Source organism: Rhyacophila brunnea, unplaced genomic scaffold (genome assembly GCF_057557595.1).
Source record: "Rhyacophila brunnea isolate RB1 unplaced genomic scaffold, BYU_Rbru_1.0 scaffold_4, whole genome shotgun sequence".
Classification (NCBI taxonomy): Eukaryota; Metazoa; Arthropoda; class Insecta; order Trichoptera; family Rhyacophilidae; genus Rhyacophila; species Rhyacophila brunnea.
In genome coordinates this window covers 28,631,793-28,658,453 of record NW_028233068.1, presented here as the reverse complement: position 1 = coordinate 28,658,453, position 26,661 = coordinate 28,631,793, and the positions used below count along the sequence as shown (strand labels likewise).

Below are 26,661 nucleotides of genomic sequence, written 5' to 3'. Positions count from 1 at the left end.
AAACAAGAATAAAGGACTTTCCTCTCGAATAAACGATATACACTTCCTTACTTGGGTCGCATTGCTAGCTGCCATCGGTTGCGGGTTTGACACGAATGAAAAGAATATTTATTTTTAAAACTTTTTTTTATTTATTATAATATATTTTTTACTTTTTCTTCTTCGGCCACTTTTTTCAAACTGCCGGATGGAATTACTGCTGTGTTTTTTTAGAAGTTGTGTCATGTCATCCAATCTTTTATTTAATGCTTCCATGTGGTCATTGAATGTATGTGAACAATTGTTGAAGATCTCTTTTTTCCAAAGTGCAATTTGTTCGATATCAACTAAGGTTGAGTGTTCTTGTTTTGAATCCTGTTTTGTGTTATTTATTTTGGCCAAACGTTTAAAGATTTTCACCGCAAATTTTTCACTTATATTGTCGTATTTACATTTCCAAACTCCAGTTCTTCCTGGATGTAATGTGAGTTGACTGAAATGTACTTTAGAAATTAGCTTTGAAATACGAATCGGCAACACTTTCCACACAATATTGAACGCAAAGCCGTCCAAAGTACCCAAAAAGTGAACTTGTTGTAACAATCTCTGAATTTTACCTTCCATTTTCAAATCATTAGTTCCGCTGATCGCCAATGCCATGAGCAAGTTTATCAGAACTATGGAGACCGCACCGATGTATGCCAAGAAAACAATGCGGGTCGTAATCCAAAATGGATCCAGGGGTTTATCTTGAAATAAATCTGAATAATCGAATTCGGAAGTCATCATGACAATAGTTTTCAGGATGGAGTCCATCCACGTGTTGAATGGCGCATTCCCGCTGAAGAGTATCCAAAAGGCCAATGCAAATCCAACGATGGGAAACCAACCAAATAAAATCATTACCTGAAACATAACGTAAGTATATGCTTTATGTGTACGTCAGTGGTGAAGACTCCATACTAGGCGATTATTTAAAACCTACCTTAAGAAAAATTGCATATTAACGTATTTAAATAATAACTTGGTTATTTTAAATTCTACAAAAATAATTTAATTTACCAACGACTGTCGTATATGTAGAAATGTATTATAAATACATACAGAGCCATCTGTCAAAGGTTAAAAAAATATGCCTCAACGCAATCTCTCCTAAACTATTACATGACTTACCTTTTACAATTTACTTGTACAATTTTTTTATGTGTAGTCCCGTCTATATACTGTAATGTAATGTATGCAATACTGTAGGCTCGAATGGTGAAGCCCAAAACTTTTTCGCATAATATGTCTATGACTGCGGCTTTGTCCACAATAATTAATAATAAAATAATTTCTATGGCATTCAATCACGTAATAGAGAAATGCTGATGTTTTTTGTCTGTCTGTCTATCGCATTGTATGTAATATGGTAGGCTCCGATCACAAAGCCTAAAAGTGGGTCTACACCAGAAACTTCTGTCGCCAACCTCATAAAATTTAACGACTATGTCTCGGAATAGGGTAATAAAATCGAAGGTGTTGCTACTTGTTGAGGTTGCTCATTTGTCCACACAGAGAGGCAACGTGTCGCGGCAACGTCATTTTTTCTTGTAAGCCACGGAACGTTCGCCTGATTATTATTATTTATTCGCATTTGTCGCGAGTGCGGGACACCTGCTATACCTACCTATCAAAACGGCCTCGATATTTGCGGCTGGGACTCATGCACTCTTTAAAATGTAGGTACCTATTACAGTGAAATAAATATTATAGGTACTTATAGCTACCTATATTGAAATCTCAAAGGCGTTGGTGATCTGACACGGCTAACCCAAAATAGGTTGATGTAGGTTAGTACCTACTTCAATTTGGTCGATATAAACCTTAGAGAAAAAAACGACATCCAAATTATTATTTTACTTTACTATAAATTCTTAATAAAAAGATAAACCATACCAATACGATAATAAACGATAAATAACGTGAATAAATAAATGCAAGGACCACTAATGCATTCACTGATTTAAAAAGACAAAGTGAAGGCATTCATAAAAAATTGGAGCTTTGGAAATCAAAATTTAAAAAAAAAATAAGTTCGTCATGTAGAAACACTTTTAAATGATTTTTGCGCCAGATATATTGAAGCAACAAAAATCTATTTCTTGGTTAGTTTGCAAATGCATGTTTCACATTATTTTATTAATAGTTAAGTGTGCTTTGTAGTGCTACAAGTAGTGCTTTGTTTCAGGGCTAATACATATTTTAAATATTTGCTTATGCGTTGCAATTTCATGTGATACCTATATGATGACTGATATACTTAAATGATAACTCCCGTGTATAATTTATTAAACACTACATTGGAGCACCATACTACCATAAGCCTCAGCGATAGGTAGTTGGGCCCGCCAAAGATCCTTCAGGATTTGCGGCCCATGATAGAATCCATTTGTCAATGAACGGTGATGAATTCGGATTGACTACTATTGAAATTGATTGTGCTGTTGTGTGTGTAGCACATTCATCGCGTGAAAAACAAATTAATTTAAAAATGAATATAATATACCTAAGTAGTAGTACCTAAAACATTGTTTATTTTTATATTTATTTTTTATTTTTGTATTGGTACATTGTTGAATATTTAACAAGGTGTCTGTATTATTTAATGAAATAAAGGCTGGGGCGCCAAGATTGGATTTTTTTTTAAAGGGAGGCGTAGTAATATGAAGTTTGGAAACCACTGCTTTATAATACGTACGCGTTGTTTCTCATAATTTTTTTTCGAGATTTCGGAGAGTCCGAAAATACTATTATTTTGATTCTGTAAAAAATGTCACAAAATGTGTAATAAATAAGTAATCAAAATAAGTGCTAGACATATTTATGCTCCAATTGTTTGGCAATCGCTACCTACACGGGAGAATAAAAAGTAAAAAATACATAGTCGATATCACTAAATTCCTGTACCTACCTACTTAGGTAGCACTTCGTATTAAAATCAACTATTAATGATCCTTCATTAAAGTGTGTTGCTAACTCTTTTGATTTTTACCGCTAGCCTCGAAACAAGTGGTGACTCGACGTGTCGAGCGACAGAAATTCGATCCTCAATACGATAAAAGCAATTAAAACTTACGGACTAAAGTGATTATTTTTATGATGGCTGACCTCATTTTATAATGTCGCCACAAGTTTATTTCAGTGAGGACGATGTTGTCAACTCCAACATTTGTCAACTTAGCTCAACAAACGATTAATGTAATTTATGGTCCAATAAAATATGATAATTATCGTTAAATTTTATGAGGTTGGCGACAAAAGTTTCTGGTGTAGTTCCACTTTAAAATCTTTGCGTATAGGTACATAATAATATTATTGTATATGACTGCAGCTTTGTCCAAAATAATTAATAATTAGATAATTATTATGAAAAAGAATTACTACGGCATTTAATTACATAAGTTTGCATTGTTTTTAAAAATAAATGTTATCTAATGATTTTTGATGTGTATACATGTTTAAGAAAATACATAATTTAAATTCATCGCCCAATTTTATATTGTCAGTGAGTTATTGAAATTTCATCGAAATAGTGTGTCGTTGTTATTACTGTGTACCTATTAATCAATGGTAATGTCGTATTATTTTCTCATTTCCCGTAAGTATACCTGACAAATGTGCTCTTTTTCTCTGATCTCCACAGCCTTCCTTTTTCCAAACGTCGCTACTGATGTACGTACATAGTAAAACGTATCTAATGCAATGTGAAATATCTAGAAAACTTTAGACATTTTCAAATTTCCATTTTAAGCACTGGGTTTCCATCTTGTATATATATATAGCATCACCGACACAGGCATTCCTTTGTGGGCCCTGGCAGAAGTAACACGCACATTACACAGTCATACAAAGTTGCCCTGTGTGCAACCGTGTCCGGAAATTTGTGCGTATGTATGTCGCCGTATCATCCTTCACCGTGAAATGTTTTATCGGAAATATATGGTCGTATACTAAAGACCGTCCAACCTCTTTGGGTCGTATAGTACTGACATAAAATTCATGTCTAAATAAAACACGGTTCTTGTCGGTTTACAGGAAGCCAGCGGCAAATAAATTTTGAAAATAGCCGATATACTGGATTATTTGTTAGGTTAGGTTAAGTTAGGTAAGATTAGGTTTTTGTTCTTGAATTCATATTTTTTTCCAAAATCGGCCATGAAAATGCTCCACGAACAACGCGTATTTTTTCATCTTGGTGCTATAGAGATGACCGTATAGTATGCGGTCATCTTTTTCCGTTAAGAACGCGAGCATTTCCGCGAACTGTGACACGGTGAAATTTAATATGTACAATTTACATGTAACCGTGTGCAACGCACACATGTCGAAATTAACATCGTATGTATAACCAACTCAAATAAACACGTGTTTCCTGGTCACCTACAAAACCGATGCCATACACACGCATAAATATATATATGCATGTATATTTATATGTGTTAATTAAATAGGTATATAATTCGGAATTGTATTTGATATTATGCGAAAACTGCAATAATATATATACTTCGATGTCTGAATGTTGACTTATGTTCCAATGAGTCCCATTTCATTAAATTCCGACGATTCATATGACTAATGACATCACTGTAGGTAATATAAAATAATAGATAGGTAGTTATATAACCTGTGCAACCCTGGTGGCCACTCTAGTAAACATTTGAAGGTAGAATCCACCGACAAGCCTAGAGAATTGAATTCCCAATTGGCTCCAAGCAGCAAGAACGGCGAGAGAAGCTAAGGCTCTGGACAACTGTCGCCTGTGGTCGCTCTTCAGGGCGGTACAGTCGAGTAAAAACATCAACGCAAGTAAAATCGAGATCACTTTGGCAATACACTCCAACTCTCCAAGGTATTGTTTCGATTTCGATTCTCTTATTAGTGAACATTCCTGCAAAGTATAATTTGTTTTATTTTACCAAGACAACATAACACGAGGACACCAATTATACGAGGTAGTTGAAACACATCACGCAAAAACCCAGGCTCAAGAGAATTTATTGTAACCTCACTTGGAGGCGGCTCTCGTGGTGCAGGGTGCAGTGCGTAAGGCGCTTGCCTTCCACCCGAGAGTTCTGGGTTCGATTGCCGGTGAGGACACAACATTTATGTGTTTTTCTCAAAGCCTGGGTATTTAAACCTTTAAACATAAAGAGGATATCCCAACAGTCCAGAAAATGCGATCATCCTCAATATGCGTAAGGAGACAGAAGATCTAGCTGATTATCATGCAGTCACTGCTTTCTATTCCCTACAAGACTAAACTTATACTAAAATTCTCTCGAACTATCGATAAACGGTCCTGGATGAGAATCACTGAAAAGATTACTACATAATAGACATCATTCAAACAGATAAATATTTTTAGCTAATAAAACGAGAAGTAATACAAAGTGTCGTTTTAGCCCAGTTGCACATTGAAAATAGTTTCCACTGGGATATAGTGGTAAATCAAAACTGGGTGCAATGTTGCATTCCGGGCACATGGGTGATGGCATACCGGGACAGTGATATCTTGCGGCTACTCAAAATGAATGACGCAGTTGGATATTTGTATACCTGCGCCATTATGTCGGGTGAAATTTGTTGCTTGCGATACCAGCTGTTTTTTCACACATAACTGTCGCATTCGAGCTGTGTGCGGAAGTACAATCACATCGACATATTCGACGTGATGCAGTCGAGACGAACTTAGATGTGCGACCCGGCTTAAGTTGCGTTTTATAATATACTATGTAGCCATGAGTAAATTTGGCTAAAATTATGACAGGCAATTTTCTATAATATAGTTTTTTTTTTTTTTAACTTAGGCTGCGCGCACACGGCAAAGCGAAGTTTCGGATTCATCCGCCAAACGACGTTTGCGTTTTATTTGCGAGCCGATTGCGTTTTATTTACGAGCCGATTGCGTTTTAAATGCGTTAATATTTCGACAATGCTGTCCAAGAGAAAACACGGTTTTCAAGGGGATTCATAAACGCCTTTTTTTGAAACTGCACCCTGCTGCGAGAGTATTTATCTTTCATTACAGTGGCGTACAAGGATAAATAAATCAATATAAAATCAGTACATAATATTGCATTATACCTACATTTATTTTCCCACTATTGCTTCTTTTGGAGCTGGACTGTTTTATATTGAAAGCGTTTTGAAAATTACCTATTGTTGAGCCTATTATATACCATCATCATCAATACTATCGACCGAAAGCCATAATATATTATAGTAAAAAAAATACGAAATCTAACATAAATTTGGATATTTTATAGATAGGATAATACAATTTATCTATTACAGTTTGGTTTAGGCATAGCTTGATGAATTAAAAAAATGAACTTACAATATGTGTGATACGTATTTTTAATCTAAAGTTAAAAAAATAAGTAAGAATGAAAAAATGTGCACAATTTTGTCATATCGCCTAAAATATACCAATACTATTATGGTTTGGTAAGACAGGGCTTAATTGATTTTTAAAATCCAACCAATACCATCTGTAAATTGTAGTCGTATTTCAATAAGAACATATACAATTGACTGAAAAAGGTTAATGTGCACTATTTATGGCGGACCTTAACAGCTTACCTGCACCCTTCGCCACTGTACCTACATTTATTTTCCCACTATTGCTTCTTTTGGAACTGGACTATTTTATATCGAAAGCGTTTTTAAAATTACCTATTATTGAGCCTTGTATGTATCATCATAAACTTTGTCTGATTAATACTATCAACCGAGGGTACTTGATGGAGTTTGAATTTAAATTCTAATTAATTTAAGTTTTGTACTATTCCACTTGAGTATTTTTTGCGATCAGGCTTTTGCCTTTCAACATTTTGCGCACTCGCCAATGGCAAATACACATTGACATCAAATTCTAGCTACAATAAAAAAAGATTATAACTTAATACACGAAGAAAGGGTAAAAACCTTATTACCTAGATACCTACTAAGTAAATGATGAAGTATAAAAACATAATATTTTGAATAATTTGAATATTTGCAGTGTTTCTAAAAAAACCCGTTGTAAATACGATTAATACATTCGGTAGGTAAGCGTATTAAAATGTCATTTCTCGTAAACAATAGTTTTCTCGTTGTGCAATATGTTGGGAGTTTAATAATATTAACTAATGAGAGATGTCACCACACTGTAACTACTCACTAAATAAAAAAAACGAATAAACAATGTTAAGGTATAGTTCGTAATATGCAAATTTAAATAATTTTTGATGAATACCTATATACCTATACCGAAAATATTTATATAAGTACCTATAGATACGTATTGAATTACCCACCTACCTATTCATATTATTATGAAATACATATTTAAAATAACACCATTCTTTTGGGAAGAATACAAGTAGGTGTGCATTTGGTTATATTCGATATTAAATAAGTATGTATCTTTAATAGAATCATGCCTCCTTTTTATGATTGTAGAATCTTTATGTAGGTATCGAATCTATAAAATATTTTTATTAAATTTAATCTGTTTTTAAGCGTGAAGGCTCGCCATAACTATAAGGTAAACTAAACCATTATTATTTATTTTGTAGTAAGTATGTACTTCTTTAATTTTTTTTTTTATTAGTTGACACTTTTATCTTCTATAGATACACTAAAATGGAAACGGGTGCCAATAATAACATATTGAAGTGAGAATAATGAATACCTTCCTACTACTATCGATAGGTATGTTCCTGTGTACTTGTGTAGGTACATGTATATTTATATTAATTATTATTTTCGTGTTATAATATATTATTTGCGATTAATTGATAACAAAATTTAGATAATTTATCTATTCACCCGCTACAGTAAAATCTATAAAATATTTTAATTAAATTATATGTGTTGCTCTACATTGCATGAACGCCACTGAAGCAATGGAGTAATTAATTATGTCATACAATACGTGCCATGAATATACTACCTACCACATGTTCTTTTAAATCTTCCCATTTAGGCCAGGACCGAACTTTTGAAAGCTGAAATTTATGGGGGCGCGTATTAAGAAATATTACTGATTAACCACATAATTATGTTCAGAAAGGCCTAATAAATTTTATTTACCAATGACAAACTCATGACCGGATGAGTGGGTATTTTTCATTAAAAAAATGGTTCCATGACAAAACAGGACAGTGACAAAACAGAACACCTGGAGAAAACCTGGCTGTTCTGTTTTATCATGTTCTGTATTGTTATTGTTGTCGAAGTCATGATGAATTGTTTGCAACCAGAAAGATTCACTTGAATGCTTAATGCTTATTTGGACTATGTCTGCATTTGCGTATAGCTAACAAAAATCCGCATGAAAGTCATTAAAAATAATTTCTACACTATGAAAATATCATCAAATTAAAAAACGCTTTCGATATAATATAACAGAATTCTATTCCAAATCAAGCAATAGTGGAAAAAATAAATATAGGTAAAATGGTAAAAAGAAATACTTAATAATTATGTAGGTAATGTTTACATATTATATTTTTATATTTTATTTTTCTTAGTTCGCCACTGGCGACAAATTCTTCGGATAGTGCAATAAATAAATTCTTGTTTGTCGAACACAATAAGGCACATATTGTATGAGATAATTTATTACTTTAGTCCGAAAAAATTAAAAAAATCTTCCTTCTTTCTTAATTAGTGTCATCAAGAATTTCACAGTGGCGTTAATGCAATGGGGAAAACAGATATAATTTAATTAAAATATTTTATAGGTTTTTTGTATATAATTTGTTAGAACAATGTAATATATTATTATACCTATTGTATCTTTTATTAAATAAACATTTAAAACATATTATTCATAAACATTTGAAATATCTCCCCTTAAAATCTGTTCATATTTCCAATAGAATATTATTGCTTAGAATTAAATAGCTACATATTAAAAAGATAGCTATTGTAATGAGACTATATCAGGTAATTTCGTGTTAGTAGTAGTACTAATCAATAGTAGTAGGTAGGTATTCATTATTCTCACTTCAATATATTATTATTAGTACCCGTTTCCATTTTAGTGTATCTATAGAAGATGACAGTGTCAACTAATAAAAAAATTAATTAAATAAGTACATACTACAAAATAAATAATAATAGTTTAGTTTAACGTAAAGATATGGCGAGCCTTTCTTCTCGTGAAATACTTCTTCTCATAGCTGTGCTGTGTCACAACTTTTTATTATATTTTGTAAAACTGCTTACCTACCGAATGTATTTAATAGTATTTACAACAGGTTTATATAAATACTGCAAATATTCAAATTATTCAAAATATTATGTTTTTGTACTTAATCCTTTACTTAGTAGGTATCTAGGTAATAAGGTTTTTACCCTTTCTTCGTGTATTAACTTATAATCTTTTTTTATTTTATTAATAAATAATAATAGTACAAAACTTAAATCAATTAGAATTTAAATTCAAACTCCATCAAGTACCCTCGGTCGATAGTATTGATGATGATGGTATATAATAGGCTCAACAATAGGTAATTTTCAAAACGCTTTCGATATAAAACAGTCCAGCTCCAAAAGAAGCAATAGTGGGAAAATAAATGTAGGTATAATGCAATATTATGTACTGATTTTATGTCGTCCGCCATAAATTGTATATGTTCTTATTGAAATACGACTACAATTTACAGATGGTATTGGTTGGATTTTAAAAATCAATTAAGCCCTGTCTTACCAAACCATAATAGTATTGGTATATTTTAGGCGACATGACAAAATTGTGCACATTTTTTCATTCTTACTTATTTTTTTAACTTTAGATTAAAAATACGTATCACACATATTGTAAGTTCATTTTTTTAATTCATCAAGCTATGCCTAAACCAAACTGTAATAGATAAATTGTATTATCATATCTATAAAATATCCAAATTTATGTTAGATTTCGTATTTTTTTTACTATAATATATTATGGCTTTCGGTCGATAGTATTGATGATGATGGTATATAATAGGCTCAACAATAGGTAATTTTCAAAACGCTTTCAATATAAAACAGTCCAGCTCCAAAAGAAGCAATAGTGGGAAAATAAATGTAGGTATAATGCAATATTATGTACTGATTTTATATTGATTTATTTATCCTTGTACGCCACTGTAATGAAAGATAAATACTCTCGCAGCAGGGTGCAGTTTCAAAAAAAGGCGTTTATGAATCCCCTTGAAAACCGTGTTTTCTCTTGGACAGCATTGTCGAAATATTAACGCATTTAAAACGCAATCGGCTCGTAAATAAAACGCAATCGGCTCGCAAATAAAACGCAAACGTCGTTTGGCGGATGAATCCGAAACTTCGCTTTGCCGTGTGCGCGCAGCCTTAGGTGAACACTGCATAGACAGTTTAAAATTAAATCGATTGAATTGATTAAATTGGAATATCTGCAATAAGTTAATTATATACCTAATTTAATCTCATTTATATAGTAGCTAGAAATAACAACTCACCATTAATACTATAAAGATGATATTTATCCATGAACACACTTTCCAAACAACGGAAGATGTATCGTCGTCATACATATCAATAACTAAGCATGTAATAAAAAACAAGAAAAGTGCGTACACTGCAACAATTATGGTGAAAAACTTCCTCAGTCTCTTCCACTCCAAATGCAAAAAACTCTCTACGAAGGGATGCAGTAGGAGTCGGTCGAGCCCTAATTCACCTCCAAACATTTTCTCAAGAATTTTCATTCGCCTTGGACTGTTCTCTGCGTTTTGAGGAATAAACAGCGAATAGTTTAGCGTCACCACACATCTCGAGTCGTCTAGGTTGAATTCATTCTTAATAATATGCATATCGAACAGGTCTTCGAGGTACTCTCTTGGATGCCGCCAATTTTTTGATATTATTTCCACCGCAGAACGTTGCTTGCCACTCACTGATATAATGTCTGAAAGATCTGCTCCTCTCAGAAGAAACAATGTGGAAGTTTCGCGGTGACCGTTTATTATGGCCCTGTGAAATGGTAACAGTCCTTCGCAATCCGTACATTTTATTATGGATGGGTTTATTGTGAAGATCATTCGGATTACGTTAACGCTATTGTTGATCGCAGCCATGTGCAGAATTGTGAAACCGGAATAGATACCTTCCGAACCGAGAGTGTAAAGATTAGCCCCAGCGTTGAACAGTAGTTTCAAGCACTTGTAACTGTTTGCGAAAGAAGCCCAATGTATAGGGGACAGGCCGTCATAGTCTTTTCTGCTTACGAACTCTGCACCTTTCTCAAACAGTTTAGTGGTTTCGAGGAGCTCGGCGAGAACATCATGGTCTCCTCTCATGGCGGCCTCATGTAGCACGTTCCGCCCATTGTAGAGCTCTACGTCGAACGCGGCTCCTTGGTACAGCAGAACTCTGACGCACGTGGCGGCACCAGAGCGTACCGCTCCATGCAACGGGGTGAATCCCAAGTCGTTCTTTGTATCTATCGAAAGATGTTGAGAACGGAAGGTGTCAATCAACACATTCACAATTGACTGGTTACCTACCCGCGAGGCATAATGTAAAACGGTGTTTCCATTTTCATACGTTGTGTCGATATTTGCATTCATTGTATTTAGAGCATTTAAAAGTAAAATAACTCCGGGCATCCAATTGTTTATTATTGAAAGTTTCAGTGAGGACTTTAGTGTATCGATGCCGGAAGCCTCGGTAAAATGCTGAAGTGGAATAATGTTTTTATGTGTAACTGCATAGTGTATTGGGGGATTATTCAATAGATCAAGCTGTTGAGAATTGAAGCCAACATCAAGAAGTAATCTCGTCGCCTCTCCGTTATCTAATAGAGCAGTTTTGTGGAGTGCTGTGCGTTTCTTTCCTATCCGTTTGTAATATCCCTCGCAGAAGCTCCTATTCAGAATTCTGGTCTGTTTTTGGCCATGCTCTATAAGCATTTTGATTGCCTCCACATACCTGAAAATATAATTATAAGCTGTTAGAGTAACTATTGTCTAGTCTAATGTCTATATCCACAACCAGCATAGTCAAGTTTTTAATTTGTGAATATATATGGCAACTATTCCATACAAAACAATAATTAACAAGTTGTGTTTTTCTAAAACATTTACTTTTTACACAAGTGGTAGCAACGGTCAATGTGTCCAGCTGGAAAGAGATAACTCAGAAAACTGTTATAGTGGAATTGGCTAGGTGAAGTATTGTAAAAAATAATGTGGTTATGCAATTTTGAAATGTTTGGCAATCATACAAATGTACTTATTAATTAATAAATGTATTATCATTGTCAACCTTTCATCTGCCTTTATATCTTTATCATGTAGTGCTGATCCACAAGCGTCCATAGTGGACGGGCAAAAATAGGCATCGGGCAGGTCTGCCATCGCTTCGCAAGTACAAATTCTGGCTCCTGCATCCAATAAATGACGGGCACATTCCAAGTGTAGTTGAGACAGGGCGAGTTGAAGGGCTGTTTGATTACATCTCACCTTGCTCACCTATAAGAAAGATTTAGAAAAAGTCCCTAATGCAAATAATATTGTGATCCAAGAGAAAATCGTAATATGAATTAGCATTGATTTGAAACAACAAGAATGAGTTATATAAATTATTAAAGAAGAGTGGATGTCGTCGACGGAGAATTGCACTGCGTACTGTTTTCTAATTTAAATCGTTCTGATTGGGTATAATACTTAACTGCTAATCTTGCATAGGATTTTAAGTGGTTGTCAATTTACACATTCATCGTGGAATAGGCCGAATTACACAGGTAAGTTGAACCAAATATTATGTTAAATTTTCATTAATTAGATCCCAAAGTCAATTGTTAGGATCTGAACTATATTTTTTTTAATTTAAGTCAAATCACGAATAAGAGAACCGGGGTGGACCGCATTCGAGAGCAGTGTATGAACAATCGCATACAATCGAAAACAACAGTATATTTTATTAATTATTAACTGATGCAAGAGCTTCAACAGCAGGCATATATTTATATTTTATTTTACAATATATTCAGCATTATTAATACAGATACTATTAACCCTTTTGTAGTTACCAATTCGACCATGCTGAAAACATTTTAGACCCGCTATCAAGTGTTTAACGATAGGTACATTCTACATGCCAATGATTCTAATAAGAATAGTTAAATACTCGTTTTTAGTTCAAACTCGTCAATGGTATTTAATGTTATTAAAAAGAAAATATTTAACTTTTTCAAAATAATATTTTTGTTATACTGACGGTGAATGTAGTGCCGACGCAGTTATGCAGATGCGGTGAGTCCAGCCAAAGTGGATCAGTTATATCGGCCCCGCCTTCCGCAGCCTCTATGAATTTTATTCTATCCGCTGGATCATCGAAAGCGTGGTTGAGAAGCATCAGCAGGCAGGTGGAGACTCCGCGCCACGCGGCGAAATGCAACGGGGTGCGGCCCAAGCAGTCTCTGCGGAACGGGTTCGCCCCTCGCTCCAGGATCAGGCCGAGGACTTGTTCAGATCCAAAGTATGCAGCCATGTGACAGACGGATATCCTTCGGAGATAGCAGGTCGCGTCAGGGCTTGCTCCAGAATCAAGATTACTGTAATTCAATCAGATTACAAAATGTACCCAGTCTTTATGATAAAAGTTCACATTTTTAGCGTTTTGTACGGTTTACGACTATATTTCACTGGGTTCATATAAAACAGTTCATTTCCTTTAGAAAGCTGAAAGGTTCCACATTACTAGATATTATACATTGCAATAAACACTTACCTACTATACTGATACTACAGATTTGTTTGAAAAGATAATGGATGGGTGAATGCATCCAACGGAGATGCGCATACCTACTAGTTTTGGGCAGTCATATATTTGGGTAGTCATAATATTTGGGTAAAAAAAGTTTAAACCAAAACAGTTTATTGGTAGTTGAACAATTTCTGATTGCTAAAACTATGTTTGCAGTCTAGTTCAAACGTGAGCATTCAAGCAGTGACGTCACTAGACAAAATGCCGCCACATTTTTTTATACAGTACTTTTAATCATCCTTTCATGACTCCAATATCTAAGAATTGTGTTGTATGGATACATTACTAACAAAATATAGGTACCTATACTACTAAATCTAACTGAAATGCATCTCTGCTTCAATACACAATATTACAAGTCTACGGTTTCAGATAGGTACATTTAAAAATACACCTGACAATTTCCATAACTCGCGAGTGACTGTGAAGAACGTAACGTCCAAGGACAACGGAATTTAACTAGACATCGTGAACCCGACAAAAAAATAAAGTCCTGTTGAAAATTGTATAGTACTTATCTAATTAATAGATATATTATTTTGTTTCCAACCAGTGATCTGATTTTTTTAATGGAAAGATATTTCCGTTATTACTAAGTTTAGGTAGCTTTCTATATATACCTAATGATTCTCCTCGATTTGCCGCCATTTGAGTAACTGCCGTCCCCAAGCGACAATCAATCTGCCTACCCCCACGGGACGTCACTGCATTCAAGCATGCGTCAATGTCGGATAGTTTCTTTGGGTCAGTGGGAATAGAATTTATAGCGATGAGGACTTACACATGGCCATGAGCATTACAAATGTACCAAATACCAGTCAAGTGTCTAGATTCTAGAAGAAAGGTCGCCAAACCTGACCAGCCTGACAATTCTTACCTGTTGCCTCTTTTGGTACGACCCAGAAATTAAAAATGGTTTTAGATTTTGAACTCTTTAAAATTTCTAATTAGTACGCAGAGTATGTTTCCAAAAAATGAAAATTGTGAAATCTCCATACCCACCAAGTTTTCAGGCGATAATTATTTTCTGACCTGATACTACTATAAGTGATTAATCTGTGGCGTGATAACATACTAAAACGAAAATTTCAAGAGATGTATCTAACCGGTTTCTATAAAATGTCTTCCAAGCGATAACTATGGGCAACTAAGATCATGTTCAAAGGTACCTACAGTGCCCTAAATATGAAAGTCACAGAGTACAGCTGAGAATTGCGGATATCTTTGAGAATGTCGACCGTCGAGCTTGGCAAAATTGTAAAGTTTTTTAACATAATTGGAGTGAGGACCTGATCGGCGGATCTTTTTCTAGATGAGTATAGGCCATATGACAGCGAGTCGCAGTCAAAGCCTGGGTAAAATCATACAAAAAAAAAACAAATAAATATTTGCAATCAGTTTTGATGATATTATGTACTATTCACTTATGTAGGCTTGGAATTTTTAGGTTCTAAAAATGAATAACTTACCTAAAATATGTAGGTATAATTGGAAAATATGTTATTAAAATTTCATATTTATGTGCTAAAAAACAAAAATCGGTGCTAAAAATTTAAGTAAGTATTACAATAAATCATATATATTTATGTCAACAGTTTAATTTAATATTTATTCAGAAACAGAAAACGCTTTATTACAATAAATAATAAATTAATGCTTCAAATTTTCGAAAGTGAATCTTTGACGATTTGATCTTAGCAAATTTTTATACATAGCTAAACTTCTTTTCACTTCTACCGATGTTATTATTGCGTATGTAAATGAAACTATTTCTGAAGTAGAAAAAAATGAAACATCTGAGACATCTGATGGATTTTCCAAAACAGCTTTAATGCTCTGCAGCGTTTGATTCCAATTGGTCCAGGAACATTTCTTATTTTAGCAACAGTATTGTTTAAAATATTAATTTGCACCACTAGTGACTTTATAGATGATTCTAATTTCTAACATTTCAATTGTGTTTACCAGATGACCATAATTTGAAAGGATGAATGCCAATTTATGATTTCCCATTATTTATTTTGCTATCGAAATAGAGTTAGAATCTTCCTCATCAAGAATCTCCATAATTTCTTGTAATTTTTCCAAATTCGCAGTATAGTAATTTACTGCACTAAGTCAAGTTACCCACCTTGTTATCACGGGTTGAGGGGGTAGTGAAAAGCTTGGTTCTTTTAGTTTGAAAAATTGAATTCGTGATGGTGCCTTTAAAAAAACGTTCTTCATACTGGATACAAGACGATTTACTTCTTGAAAAATTCCTCTGATTTCTTCAGCGAATTTGTGCAATCCGTGAACGATACAGGTAGCACGTAATAACTTTGGATAAAATAAAATACTTTAATAGCTTTTGCAGCTTTCACTATGTAAGGGGCGGTATCAAAAACAAACAATAATATTCTGTCATTATCAAAATGTTCACCCAATATTTTCACGGAGTCATCGAAAAGTCTAGCTATTGTAGAATGATTGGTTTTTTCTAGTTCAGCCACATTCAAAAGAAATTTTTGTTTGTAGAGGTTTTCAACTACATCCAAAATACCAATGATAACATTGGCAATGTATCGTCCTTTAACGTCTGTTGTTTAACTTCAATTAATTGATATCCATAGATTCTTGTTGTAGACCGATTTTTTTTTTTATTTCAGAGATTTGCAATTCGTTCAAACTTCTCATATATTTTTTTCTGATTGTCGATTCATCTGGCACCTTTTCATTAGTGTGTTTTTCCAAAAATGAAACGAAATATTTGTCAATAATTATGTGCTTAAACCTAGAATATGTAATAATCCAAAAATATTTAAAAATAGGTGCTAACATTGATATTTTGTTGTAGGACCACTCAAAAAAAATTTAAATACCTAAGAAGAAGCCTACTTATGAATATCATCAAGTTTATTTATTAACCTTGAGTCCCCAGCCTAAAACTTTTACTAATCGGGCTTTAAAACAAAAAAACTACCAAAACTCTCATCTAGGAATCTGTCTAGAATAAACTCAAATGATGGAGCACTGCATAATGGCACGAGTATCAGAAAAAAATGAACGTCTTGATCAAATTTATGCATCCTTACCAAGTAGCGGATTTTAGACGGTCCTGCTCGACACACTTGAAAAGTTCCGTGTTGTAAGTGGCAGTTTCCGAATTCATTTCTACCATGTTGATAATTTCGACGTTTGACTGTATTTCTTCTTCTTCGAAAGTTTCCTCACCGAATGATACATTTTTCTTCAGACTATCTGTATCTACAATGCTTATCATAATACCGTCACTTTTAGCAAACTTTGCAAGATCTGCATTAGTAATGATTGTTGAATGAGTGCCAGTGTTTTTAGTCACGTTTCCCATTTCAATGTCAATGCTGTCGTGTTGGTAGTTAATTTTGGGGAGAAATTCTGTTTGCTCATCTTCACTGACTTCGCTATCCATTGTCAAATTTTGTAGTTCAATTATTGCATATTGCATTCAATTTAATTACTATTAATCACTAGTAGCCTTGTCCCTTTTCATAGACTTAATAATTCGTTATCACAAATTAATATTATTTTAACAGAAAACTGAACTTTAATGCGAATCAAACATTTTATTATATAGGTAAACTTATGAAAGTATTTACTTTGCGCAATGTCACTAATAACGAGCTATCAAATAGTAATTAGATTATTTTTATCAACCATACCGCATAAAGCAGTGTTTTCCAAAGTTACGATAATTATGTCTACTATTATAGTAGGCACTATAAAAAAAAATGTGTAGGCATGTCAAATTTGATTTTATGATGCAGTATGATATTGATCACGGCCATATTATATTGATATGTAGTCTCTTTATTAATTCTTTTATATTGCATCAGTGGGGCTCCGCCCTGACCTATCGAAAGAGACCCAACTCTCGCGAAACGATGAAATGTACTAATGCAATATTTAAATTTCATTATCTCGACAAGTAAACCGACGATACTCATTTTTTATAAAATTAATTTTCTGAAAACCGCCTATGAGAAATCTTATCAGTGAATGTTTCAGATCGATACAGTCATTAGAAAAAATAGCTTTTATAAGAAAATTGTATGGAGATATCAATGAATTTTAATTAAACATCTAATTTATATAATAATTATTGTTAAATGTCCTATGTTGTGTCATCCATTTTTAAAATAAAAATACTTCTTTGCTGCTGGTTCCTGTTGATCATTGGATTCTTCCACCCTCAGTCATAACAGTGTGTGCTTAATAACGCTCCAGCAACGAAGTTACAAAGTCTCACAATTTCCTCAGACCATCGGCCCCGCCCCGTCTCGTATCATGTGAGAGTTGCAGCATGTAGATCGCTTTTGTAGCATCAAGGGAGGTTCGGTTACGATGACGAAATCCATGAGGATATATACACAGTAGATATTAATTAATTTTAAAATAAATAATGTAACATCGAAGTTATCTAGGTGTAGTATTGAGGTGACGACATATTTTGTTTTAACGTTCGCCGTTACAGATAAATTTCGAGATGGTTTTAAATTAAATCTATTTTTTTAAGCTCCCAAGTTATAATAGATCGCACAATTTCTACCAATCACACATTTTATTGTACATACTATAAGGTTTCCCAGAAGGGAAACTTATTATGCAAACATAGTTTATTCGTTCTCGTTACCACACAGGTTGAGAATATTGCGGAAAAGGATGCATTACGATAGTGGTTTAGGTCACCACATTACAGTGAGACATATTTTACTTCCGAAGTTTTTGATGAAAGATAGGTATGCATCTACGTAATATTATAGTGTATTAAATGAGAGTAACCATATTCTGGTCATTAAAACAAAGGACACCTAACATGACTAAGTTAATCGAATTGGCCTTTACGTGGTAGAACTCGATTATATTGATTTTAAAAATAAAGTTTTTTGTTAAACGTACTATATTTGAGTAAGTTGACAGTTCTTGACAGACATATCTTCCGAACGACTCTTAAGCTCAAATTACATCGATAGATTCTCAGGCCAACTGACTGTCTGCCACGATTGCCCCCGATATTGAAAAGTCACTTTTAAGTCGTTCACTGAACTCGTGAGCAGTTGTGAGGGAATTGGAACAATTCCTATTTTTTGGGCACGATCGTGTTCAAGATTACCGGAAACATACGAAAATATCCTCGTAACCTTGAGCTTCCATGAGTGGCCACGCGAGCTATACGCGCGAGCTTGTCCTGGGTTGCGTTTGACATACCTAACAACACAGTTTTGACATTTACATAATGACTATATTTATTATTTTAACAGACAATAATAATACAAAACAAAAATAATATTCTAGTAAATACAATCACCAACTTTTAACTTGAAATTCTAGAATATAGTCTACATTTCATTTGTTTCTTTACTTATAATTGTTCACACCACCAACTAAGCGTGTATTATGGGCCAATCAAATCAACTGCTAACACGATTGAGTTGGTAGCTGAATCGTTCTTTGTAATTGCTCTTTAAAGTGGATGGTTGCTCCTCACGATAGTTGACTGGTGGGTTTAACTTGTTTAACAAGTCTCTTGGTCTAACATATTCTATTATCAACCTTCATCATTCTTGGCCAATTCCCTGTTGGATGAATTCGATTCCATTCTATTCGGTCGTATGCGTTGCGTTGCCTTTATTATTTTGGTCATCTAGTGGCTTTTGGATTAACCTGACAAACGTAACTATTTTACCCCTTGAGTACTTACCACCGAACGACTAGGCTTCACGTTAATAATTTAAGTTTGATTGTTGTTTTAATCTAAGAAAACGCATTTTTTTTGTAGTACTTATTCCACTTTTAATCAATAGATTAGGACCGGTTTCGTCCGCCTCAGAGGGACAATTTCAACTGTTTGTTTTAGCAAACTTTATTACATCGTATACCTCAGATTTGTTCTCTTAACCAATTATATCGTTTTTCGTCACGCATTTACACCTAACGTCCTAGCATGCGTCTCCTCATACGACGATGTGCTATTCTAAGCTTATGGACCTATCTTTAGGTGGTGGTACTTACTAGACACTTGGTTTATTATGGACAACACTGTTGTCATATTGCAAAAATAAGACAGTGACCTTTTAACTGCCCTAACTTTTGTTGATGATGTTGTGGGTGTACTAAATAATACCGTTCGAAAAACAACATAATCTTCATTTAAAGTTATTTATGATGAAGCGTGTGCAAAAGCCAATAACTTGAACGTTGAAATAAAAAAAAAACCACGAGCTACACGGAAACAAACAGTGAGGTGTAATGTTCCAGCTGATTCAGTGAAGAGTATTTCAGAAGAACTAACTTTGTTCTATTTATTGACCAAATATTAAATCAGCTCAATGAACGTTTCATGCGACATCGCAAAGTACTGAAGCAGTTTTTAACTCTTCTTCCAAACGGAAAAGATGTTCCAACAGAAAGTGCATTGGAAGAATTTCGTGAGCTGTGCGAATTTTATGACCGTGATATTATATGCCTTCTACAAATCTAGTAATCTTGAACGCCGATTTGAAATTATGGTATAAAAAGTTCGATAAATCAAATGCAGTCACTCCACGCAGAATTGCTGTTGATGCCATTTCAAAATGCGACAAAACGATTTAGGTACCTACCCCAACACCTTTAATTTACTTTAAATATTTGGAACACTTTCCGTCACAACATGCGTCAGTGAAAGATCATTTTCAACCTTACGCCTTTTAAAAACATACCTAATGTCTACCATGACGCAGTCAAGATTAAAATGGACAGGTATTACTTTTTATACACAGAAAGATTAAAGTAACCACGGCCGAAGTAATTCAAGAGATTTGTAAAAAGAAAAGAAAACTTGATCTTGTTCTGTAAATAAAATTTTAAAACCCTACTACTTAAATGTTTTCTTTCATTTGCACGAAGAATATATTTAACCCTCCTACTTGGCTCCCCCCAATATTAAATCCTAAGTGCGCCACTGGACAACAGGGGATCATTTTTGAATATATCATTCAGATGGTGAGAAGTAATTTAACTAATAAGTAGGTAACTACTGTAAATTGTTATTTGTTGAAATATGTACCTACGTAACAACGTACCTACAATTCAGTTCTGTTTTTATCTCTATATATATAAAAATCTCGTGTCACGATGTTTGTGGTCGAACTCCTCCGAAATGGCTCGACCGATTTTTATGATTTTTTTAATGTATATTTTTTAGGTATGAGAATAGGTCAACAAGTATATTTCATACCGCTAGGTGATTAGGGTATCTCTATCCAGAAAAATTTTCTTTTATTTTTTTGACAATTTTTTTTTTGTTTTTTTTTATTATTTGGCATAAAAAATTACCTATAACCCCAAATTTTTACCCTCCTACCCCCACCCTCCCATTTTTTAATCGCGATTTTATTATTTTTGTATGAACAAATTTAACCGTCGTTCGTATTTCAAACAGAACGAAATTATTTATGTTGTTGAATGACAGATGGCGCTACGTCCGAGAAGAATTCAAGAGAAGCGTCACGTCATTTTGACATTTCATTCGGCATATCACAACGCAGTGCGTGCAAAATTTTGTACGATTTATTTTAATTTATCTATTTTTATGTGCGTGTATTACAGTACACAATGCCAGCAAGACGCAAGGGGGGCCATTTAGGCCGTCGAACGAATAAAGCAATAAACATGCGAAATAGTAGAGCAGAAAGAATAGACGAACAAATCCAACAAGATAACAAAAACGTGCGTGTAAGCATGTCTCAATTGCGTGCATCTCAATCACAAGAGGCACGAGCTGAACGAAATCAACAACGACAATTGGAACGGAGCCAAGCGCGCCGGTTCGTAGTTAACACACGCAGAGCAAATGACCGACAACGCCAGCAAGTACATCGAACATTTACATCCGCTTCGTTCCTTCGTCTCGCATTCGAGTACGAGCCAGATATTGAATATTCCGCTCATCCGAAAGTGCTGATTAGTGCTATGGACAAAGAATGTCCCCATTGCCATGCGCTCAAATTCAAACATGAGTCAGCCGGGATATGTTGCGCATCAGGAAAAGTGCAACTACCAGAAATTGGGATACCACCAGAACCATTGAACGGCTTGCTCATCGGCACGGTTCTAGATTCAAACCTGTTCCTGAAGTACATTCGCACATTCAATTCATGCTTCCAAATGACTTCGTCCGGAGCAACAGAAATAGTTCACAATACTGCGGCAAATGGTCAACAATTCCATTCTACGTTCAAAATCAAAGGCCAAGTATACCACAAAGTAGGCTCATTGCTGCCAATGCCAAACGAACCACATACATTTTTACAAATCTACTTCATGGGCGCGGCGGTGAGGACATCAATCATGTGGATGCACGTTGCGGCTACAATAGCCTCAATTCGCCTAATGCCAGGCGCATCGTCGGCGAACTGGACGCCCTGTTGAATGAGCACAATGAATTATTGAAATTCTTCAAAGCACACATGCACGAATTGCAAAGTGACAATCACGCTATTGTCATCAATCCTGATAAAACACCAGCTGGAGAGCACGTACGTCGATTCAATGCGACTGTTGTTGACGACATTGCTGGAATCATGGTTGGCGACCGCACATCGACGCGAGAAATCGTGATTCGAAGAAGAAACAATAATCTGGAGTTCATCGCTGACACACACCGTTCATAGGACGCTCTCCAATATCCGCTAATTTTGTGGAAGGGACAAGACGGATATTGCATAAACATTAAACAACGAGATCCTGTCACAGGTAATTCATTCATTATGAACATCATTACTCATTTTGAATTGAGAAAATGAATGGTTGATGTTTTTTTGTTTTTATCGGCGGTCATCGTCTACAGCGCTCTATTCCTCTTTCTGTCATAGATCCCATCCCTACACACTTACGATACATTCGTTATTTTTTATTTAACAACCAACATATTCACTATAAATAATTTATATGGCAGAACAACGTTTGCCGGGTCAGCTAGTTACTTTATATTAATAAATAAAAACTGAACGCTTGCGATTCCCAAGATACAACAGAAAAAGAGCTTGCACAGTGTTAATCTATGTTATTTCTTTTACACAAGAGTGGTGTAGTTACATTTACTTTATTTATTATTATTATTATCATTTATTTACTAGAAAGTTGTAGTTCGACGGACATGAAATGATTTTTAGTAAGACGAAGATTTAGGTAAGACAGATTGGTAGAATAGTAATATCGCAGCAGTATTCGATATAACATGAATAAATTGCAAGATGCCGTCACAATGTCACATCTAATATGAGTGTCTCCAAATGTTGGCTGAAAGGGAAGTGCTTTTAAAATCGGTCTGACCCTCAGAGTTGCAACTTGGTATCCAAGAGGTATCTCACCTGTTTCAATGCTAATAAGCTGACGGCAACACCTACCTAATTATTTATTAGTTTCTTTAATTAAAACTTGATTTAATTAAAAGTATTATAAAGGTGGTTTTAAAACAAAGCTGTTCTTTTTGTTAAGTAATTCTACGATAGTTAAGTTATTTATGTTGATAGCCATGTCGAGCAGTAAGATGACTCTAAAGATGGGCTCATATTCCGGAAAAACTTTACTGTACTTTAAATAACTCAATTATCGTAGATTTAAGAAAAGCTTTGTTATAAAGCCATTCATTATATTGGAAATCTACCACGTAAACGCAAATTGATTAATATTATAAATATACCTTAGGTACCTATTAGTAATAATTGATTATCTCTATGGGTAAAATATGTACCTATATAATCGTAATGTTAGGACTATGAATGAATAAATCACCACAATAAAAGAAAGGTCACTGTTTTGTAAAGAGTATTTAATATGTTCTCAAATGTAAAAGGTTGGTTTTAGCTGCAGAGGAGTAATTTTTTAGTTGTAATGACATTACACTAATTCAGTTTATTTTCTTAGTTTTTTTCCCTTTTCGTGGTCGGCCACTTTTTTCAAATTGCCCGAAGGAATTACCATTGCGCTTTTTCAGAAGCTTAGTCATATCATCCAAACGTTTATTCAATGCCTCCATGTGGCCACTGAATGCATGGCCACATTCAGTTAAAATCTCCTTTTTCCAAAGGTTAATTTGTTCTACACCAACTGACGTTACACAGTTTTGTTTTGTGCCATCTTTTGAGGACAAATGATTAAAAATTTTCACCGCAGATTCTTCGCTTATGTTGTTGTGTTTCCATTTCCAAACTCCCGTTCTTCCTGGATATAATGTGAGTTGACTGAATTGTATCTTGGAAATGTGTTTGGAAATAAATGTCGGTAGTACTTTCCAAACAATATTGAACGCAAAGCCGTCTAGAGTTCCCAAGAAGTGAACTTGCTGTAACAATCTCTGGGTTTTACCTTCCATTTCCAAATCTTTAGTGCCGCTGATCGCCAACGCCATGAGAAGGTTTATTAGAACTATGGAGACCGAAGCAATGTATGCTAAGAAAATAATGCGGCCAATCCAAAACGGATCCATGTCCTTGTTTTTAAATATATCTGAGTAATCGAATTCGGAAGTCATCATGACAATAGTTTTCACAATGGAATCCGTCCATGTCTGGAATGGTGCATCTCCTTTGAACAATATCCAAAAAGCCAGTCCAAATCCAACGATGGGAAACCAGCCAAATAGAACCATAACCTAAAAATATACATAAATTATCTTGTTATTGATTTAATTTTTGTACCGATGATAATAATATGTGGTTCAATACTTTATATCATCTAACTAAATGACTCCGCTTCGAGGATTAGGCCGGAACCGACTTCTATCGGTCCTATAACTACCTTACATTTAATACGAAACAATTCAGATATAGTTGTATTTTTTTATGTTGGTGTGAACATTAATTTGAATCCACCAGGGCTCGAAATGGACAGGAGCGCACCGGAGCGCCGTTCCGGTTCATAAAATCCTCAAAATTATCGCTCCGTCTCGTGAGAAAAATAAATTGACCGTCTGAGCTAGGTAGGCCATATAACGAAAAATCAAACAAACTTATTTTTATAAAATACATATAAAATTAGATAACTATGCTGATATTTTTGTAAAATTATCACGCGCTCTGGTTCGTAAAATTTTCCAATTCGAGCGCTGGATTGGATCAAATAATAATGTAACGGATTACCTGCTAAGACAAAATGTGCTGCCAGTCAGCTATTAGGAGAATAGCACAAGGCAATTCGGCGACACGGCGTCTTTAGGTAAAAGGAAAAGCGGGAAGGGGCAATGATTAGAGATTGATCGTCACTTGCCGCTTACCTGGCTTGTCGGACCCTGTCCTTATAGCAGGCCAGCTGCATTTATAAATTTACATTATTATTCATTTCTGTATACGCTGTAGTCGTCTTTTTAATCGTCATTTATTAGATTCGCTATCCCGCAGCCGAACATTGCATAAATAAAGAAGCTGTTTCAAGTTGGCGTTTGGTTGATATCTATACCCAGTTAAGGACTGTACTAGGTGGGCCATATTGAGCGAATTATGACAGGGCTCCAAAGATCCTGACCAGGTTGTTGTCTCTGCGGAAGCGACTTAGTCGGAGGCCAAGAATGTGGTAGAGTGTCTGTGTGGAGGACGATTGGCCTTGACAAAGGAAAAGAGTCAATATATAAGACCAAATCCTTTTACGGGAAGTAGCGCCGAAGCCAATGAAGAGAAATACATAACAAGATAGCAAAATTGTGGTAGAGCAAGGACAGATTCTTCAGCATTGCGGCAACGGCGAAACCACTTTGCAACAGTGTTAGTGGCATTTGAATGTAACGATACCAATACCTAAATGAGTCGACTGCACTGCTACAAGAATCTAACACCATTCTACTATGCTTGAAATTTTGGAAAATGAAAATTAATTTTAGTGAAGGATTTCGTCAGTCGTGCAAAAATATTCAAAATGTTCGCCATTTTGCAAATATATGGGCAAATACGTGGTCAGTTTAGCTTAGGTTAGGTTAGGTTAGGTTAAAAGCGAAGTGGGGAATTATGCGAGAAATAGCTCTAGGTTAGCTCGCGCGAAGGGTTAACTAGTAAGAGTAGTTAACGGTTGAGCACAAGGGCAGGAGTACTATAATAAGTAATTAAATCACCTTTGCCACCCTGGCAGCCACTCTAGTAAACATTTGAAAGTAGAATCCGTCGATAAGTCTGGAGAATTGAATTCCCAATTGGGTCCAGGCGGCGAGGACGGCGAGGGAAGACATTGCGCGGGAGGCATCTCTTTCGTGGTCACTTTTAAGGACGCTACAGTCTATTAGGAGCACTATTGCAAGTACCAGTGAGGTCACTTTCGCAACGCACTCCAACTCTCCCAGGTACCGTATCGATTTCGATTCACTTATTAGTAAACATTCCTGCAAAGTACAATGCCATTAGTATGTCTCCCGTTTTGTCTGAATATTATCACTCATATCTAATACTATATGTCATTGATTACCAACCTTCAAACCCCCCCCCCGATTTAACATTTCAGGGCGTTCGACAAAATTGGAAAGAATGTACAGTAAACATAATATATTCGGCGAGAATAGGAAAAGGTAGGTAGGTATATATATATATTATTTTTAACTTCTGATTTATTACAAGAATACGACTTATCAAAAATGCTAGACGATGAAGACTGAAGGTCTTGAAATGTAATTTGAAAGCAATAAGAATTGGGTATGTTCCGAAGAGTTAGTGCAAAAACATTCCGTAACCTCATTTCATTAAAAATAACGTTCTGGTGTGTGTGAATTCAATAGTCTTTAGTTAGTCAATCAAGATAATATCTAGGAATCTATGTCTTGAAGAGTTTCAAATGGCAGCAAATTCTCTCCAGCTCGCGTGGTGCAGTGTGTAAGGC

General features: G+C 34.8%; 1 protein-coding gene across 1 annotated transcript in view; it reads right to left on the bottom strand.

Moving 5' to 3' along the window:
- Positions 1–26,661, bottom strand: part of LOC147067215 (uncharacterized) — a 65,734-nt gene that overhangs the window by 24,961 nt on the left and 14,112 nt on the right. The window contains exons 6-13 of the mRNA XM_085954925.1: positions 25,907–26,170; positions 23,734–24,457; positions 16,878–17,097; positions 13,255–13,591; positions 12,301–12,506; positions 10,494–11,964; positions 4,649–4,912; positions 153–885 (exon numbers count right to left, since the gene is read on the bottom strand). Coding sequence (XP_085811051.1) covers positions 153–885; positions 4,649–4,912; positions 10,494–11,964; positions 12,301–12,506; positions 13,255–13,591; positions 16,878–17,097; positions 23,734–24,457; positions 25,907–26,170 — 4,219 coding nt within the window. The remainder of the gene's footprint in view (positions 1–152; positions 886–4,648; positions 4,913–10,493; positions 11,965–12,300; positions 12,507–13,254; positions 13,592–16,877; positions 17,098–23,733; positions 24,458–25,906; positions 26,171–26,661) is intronic.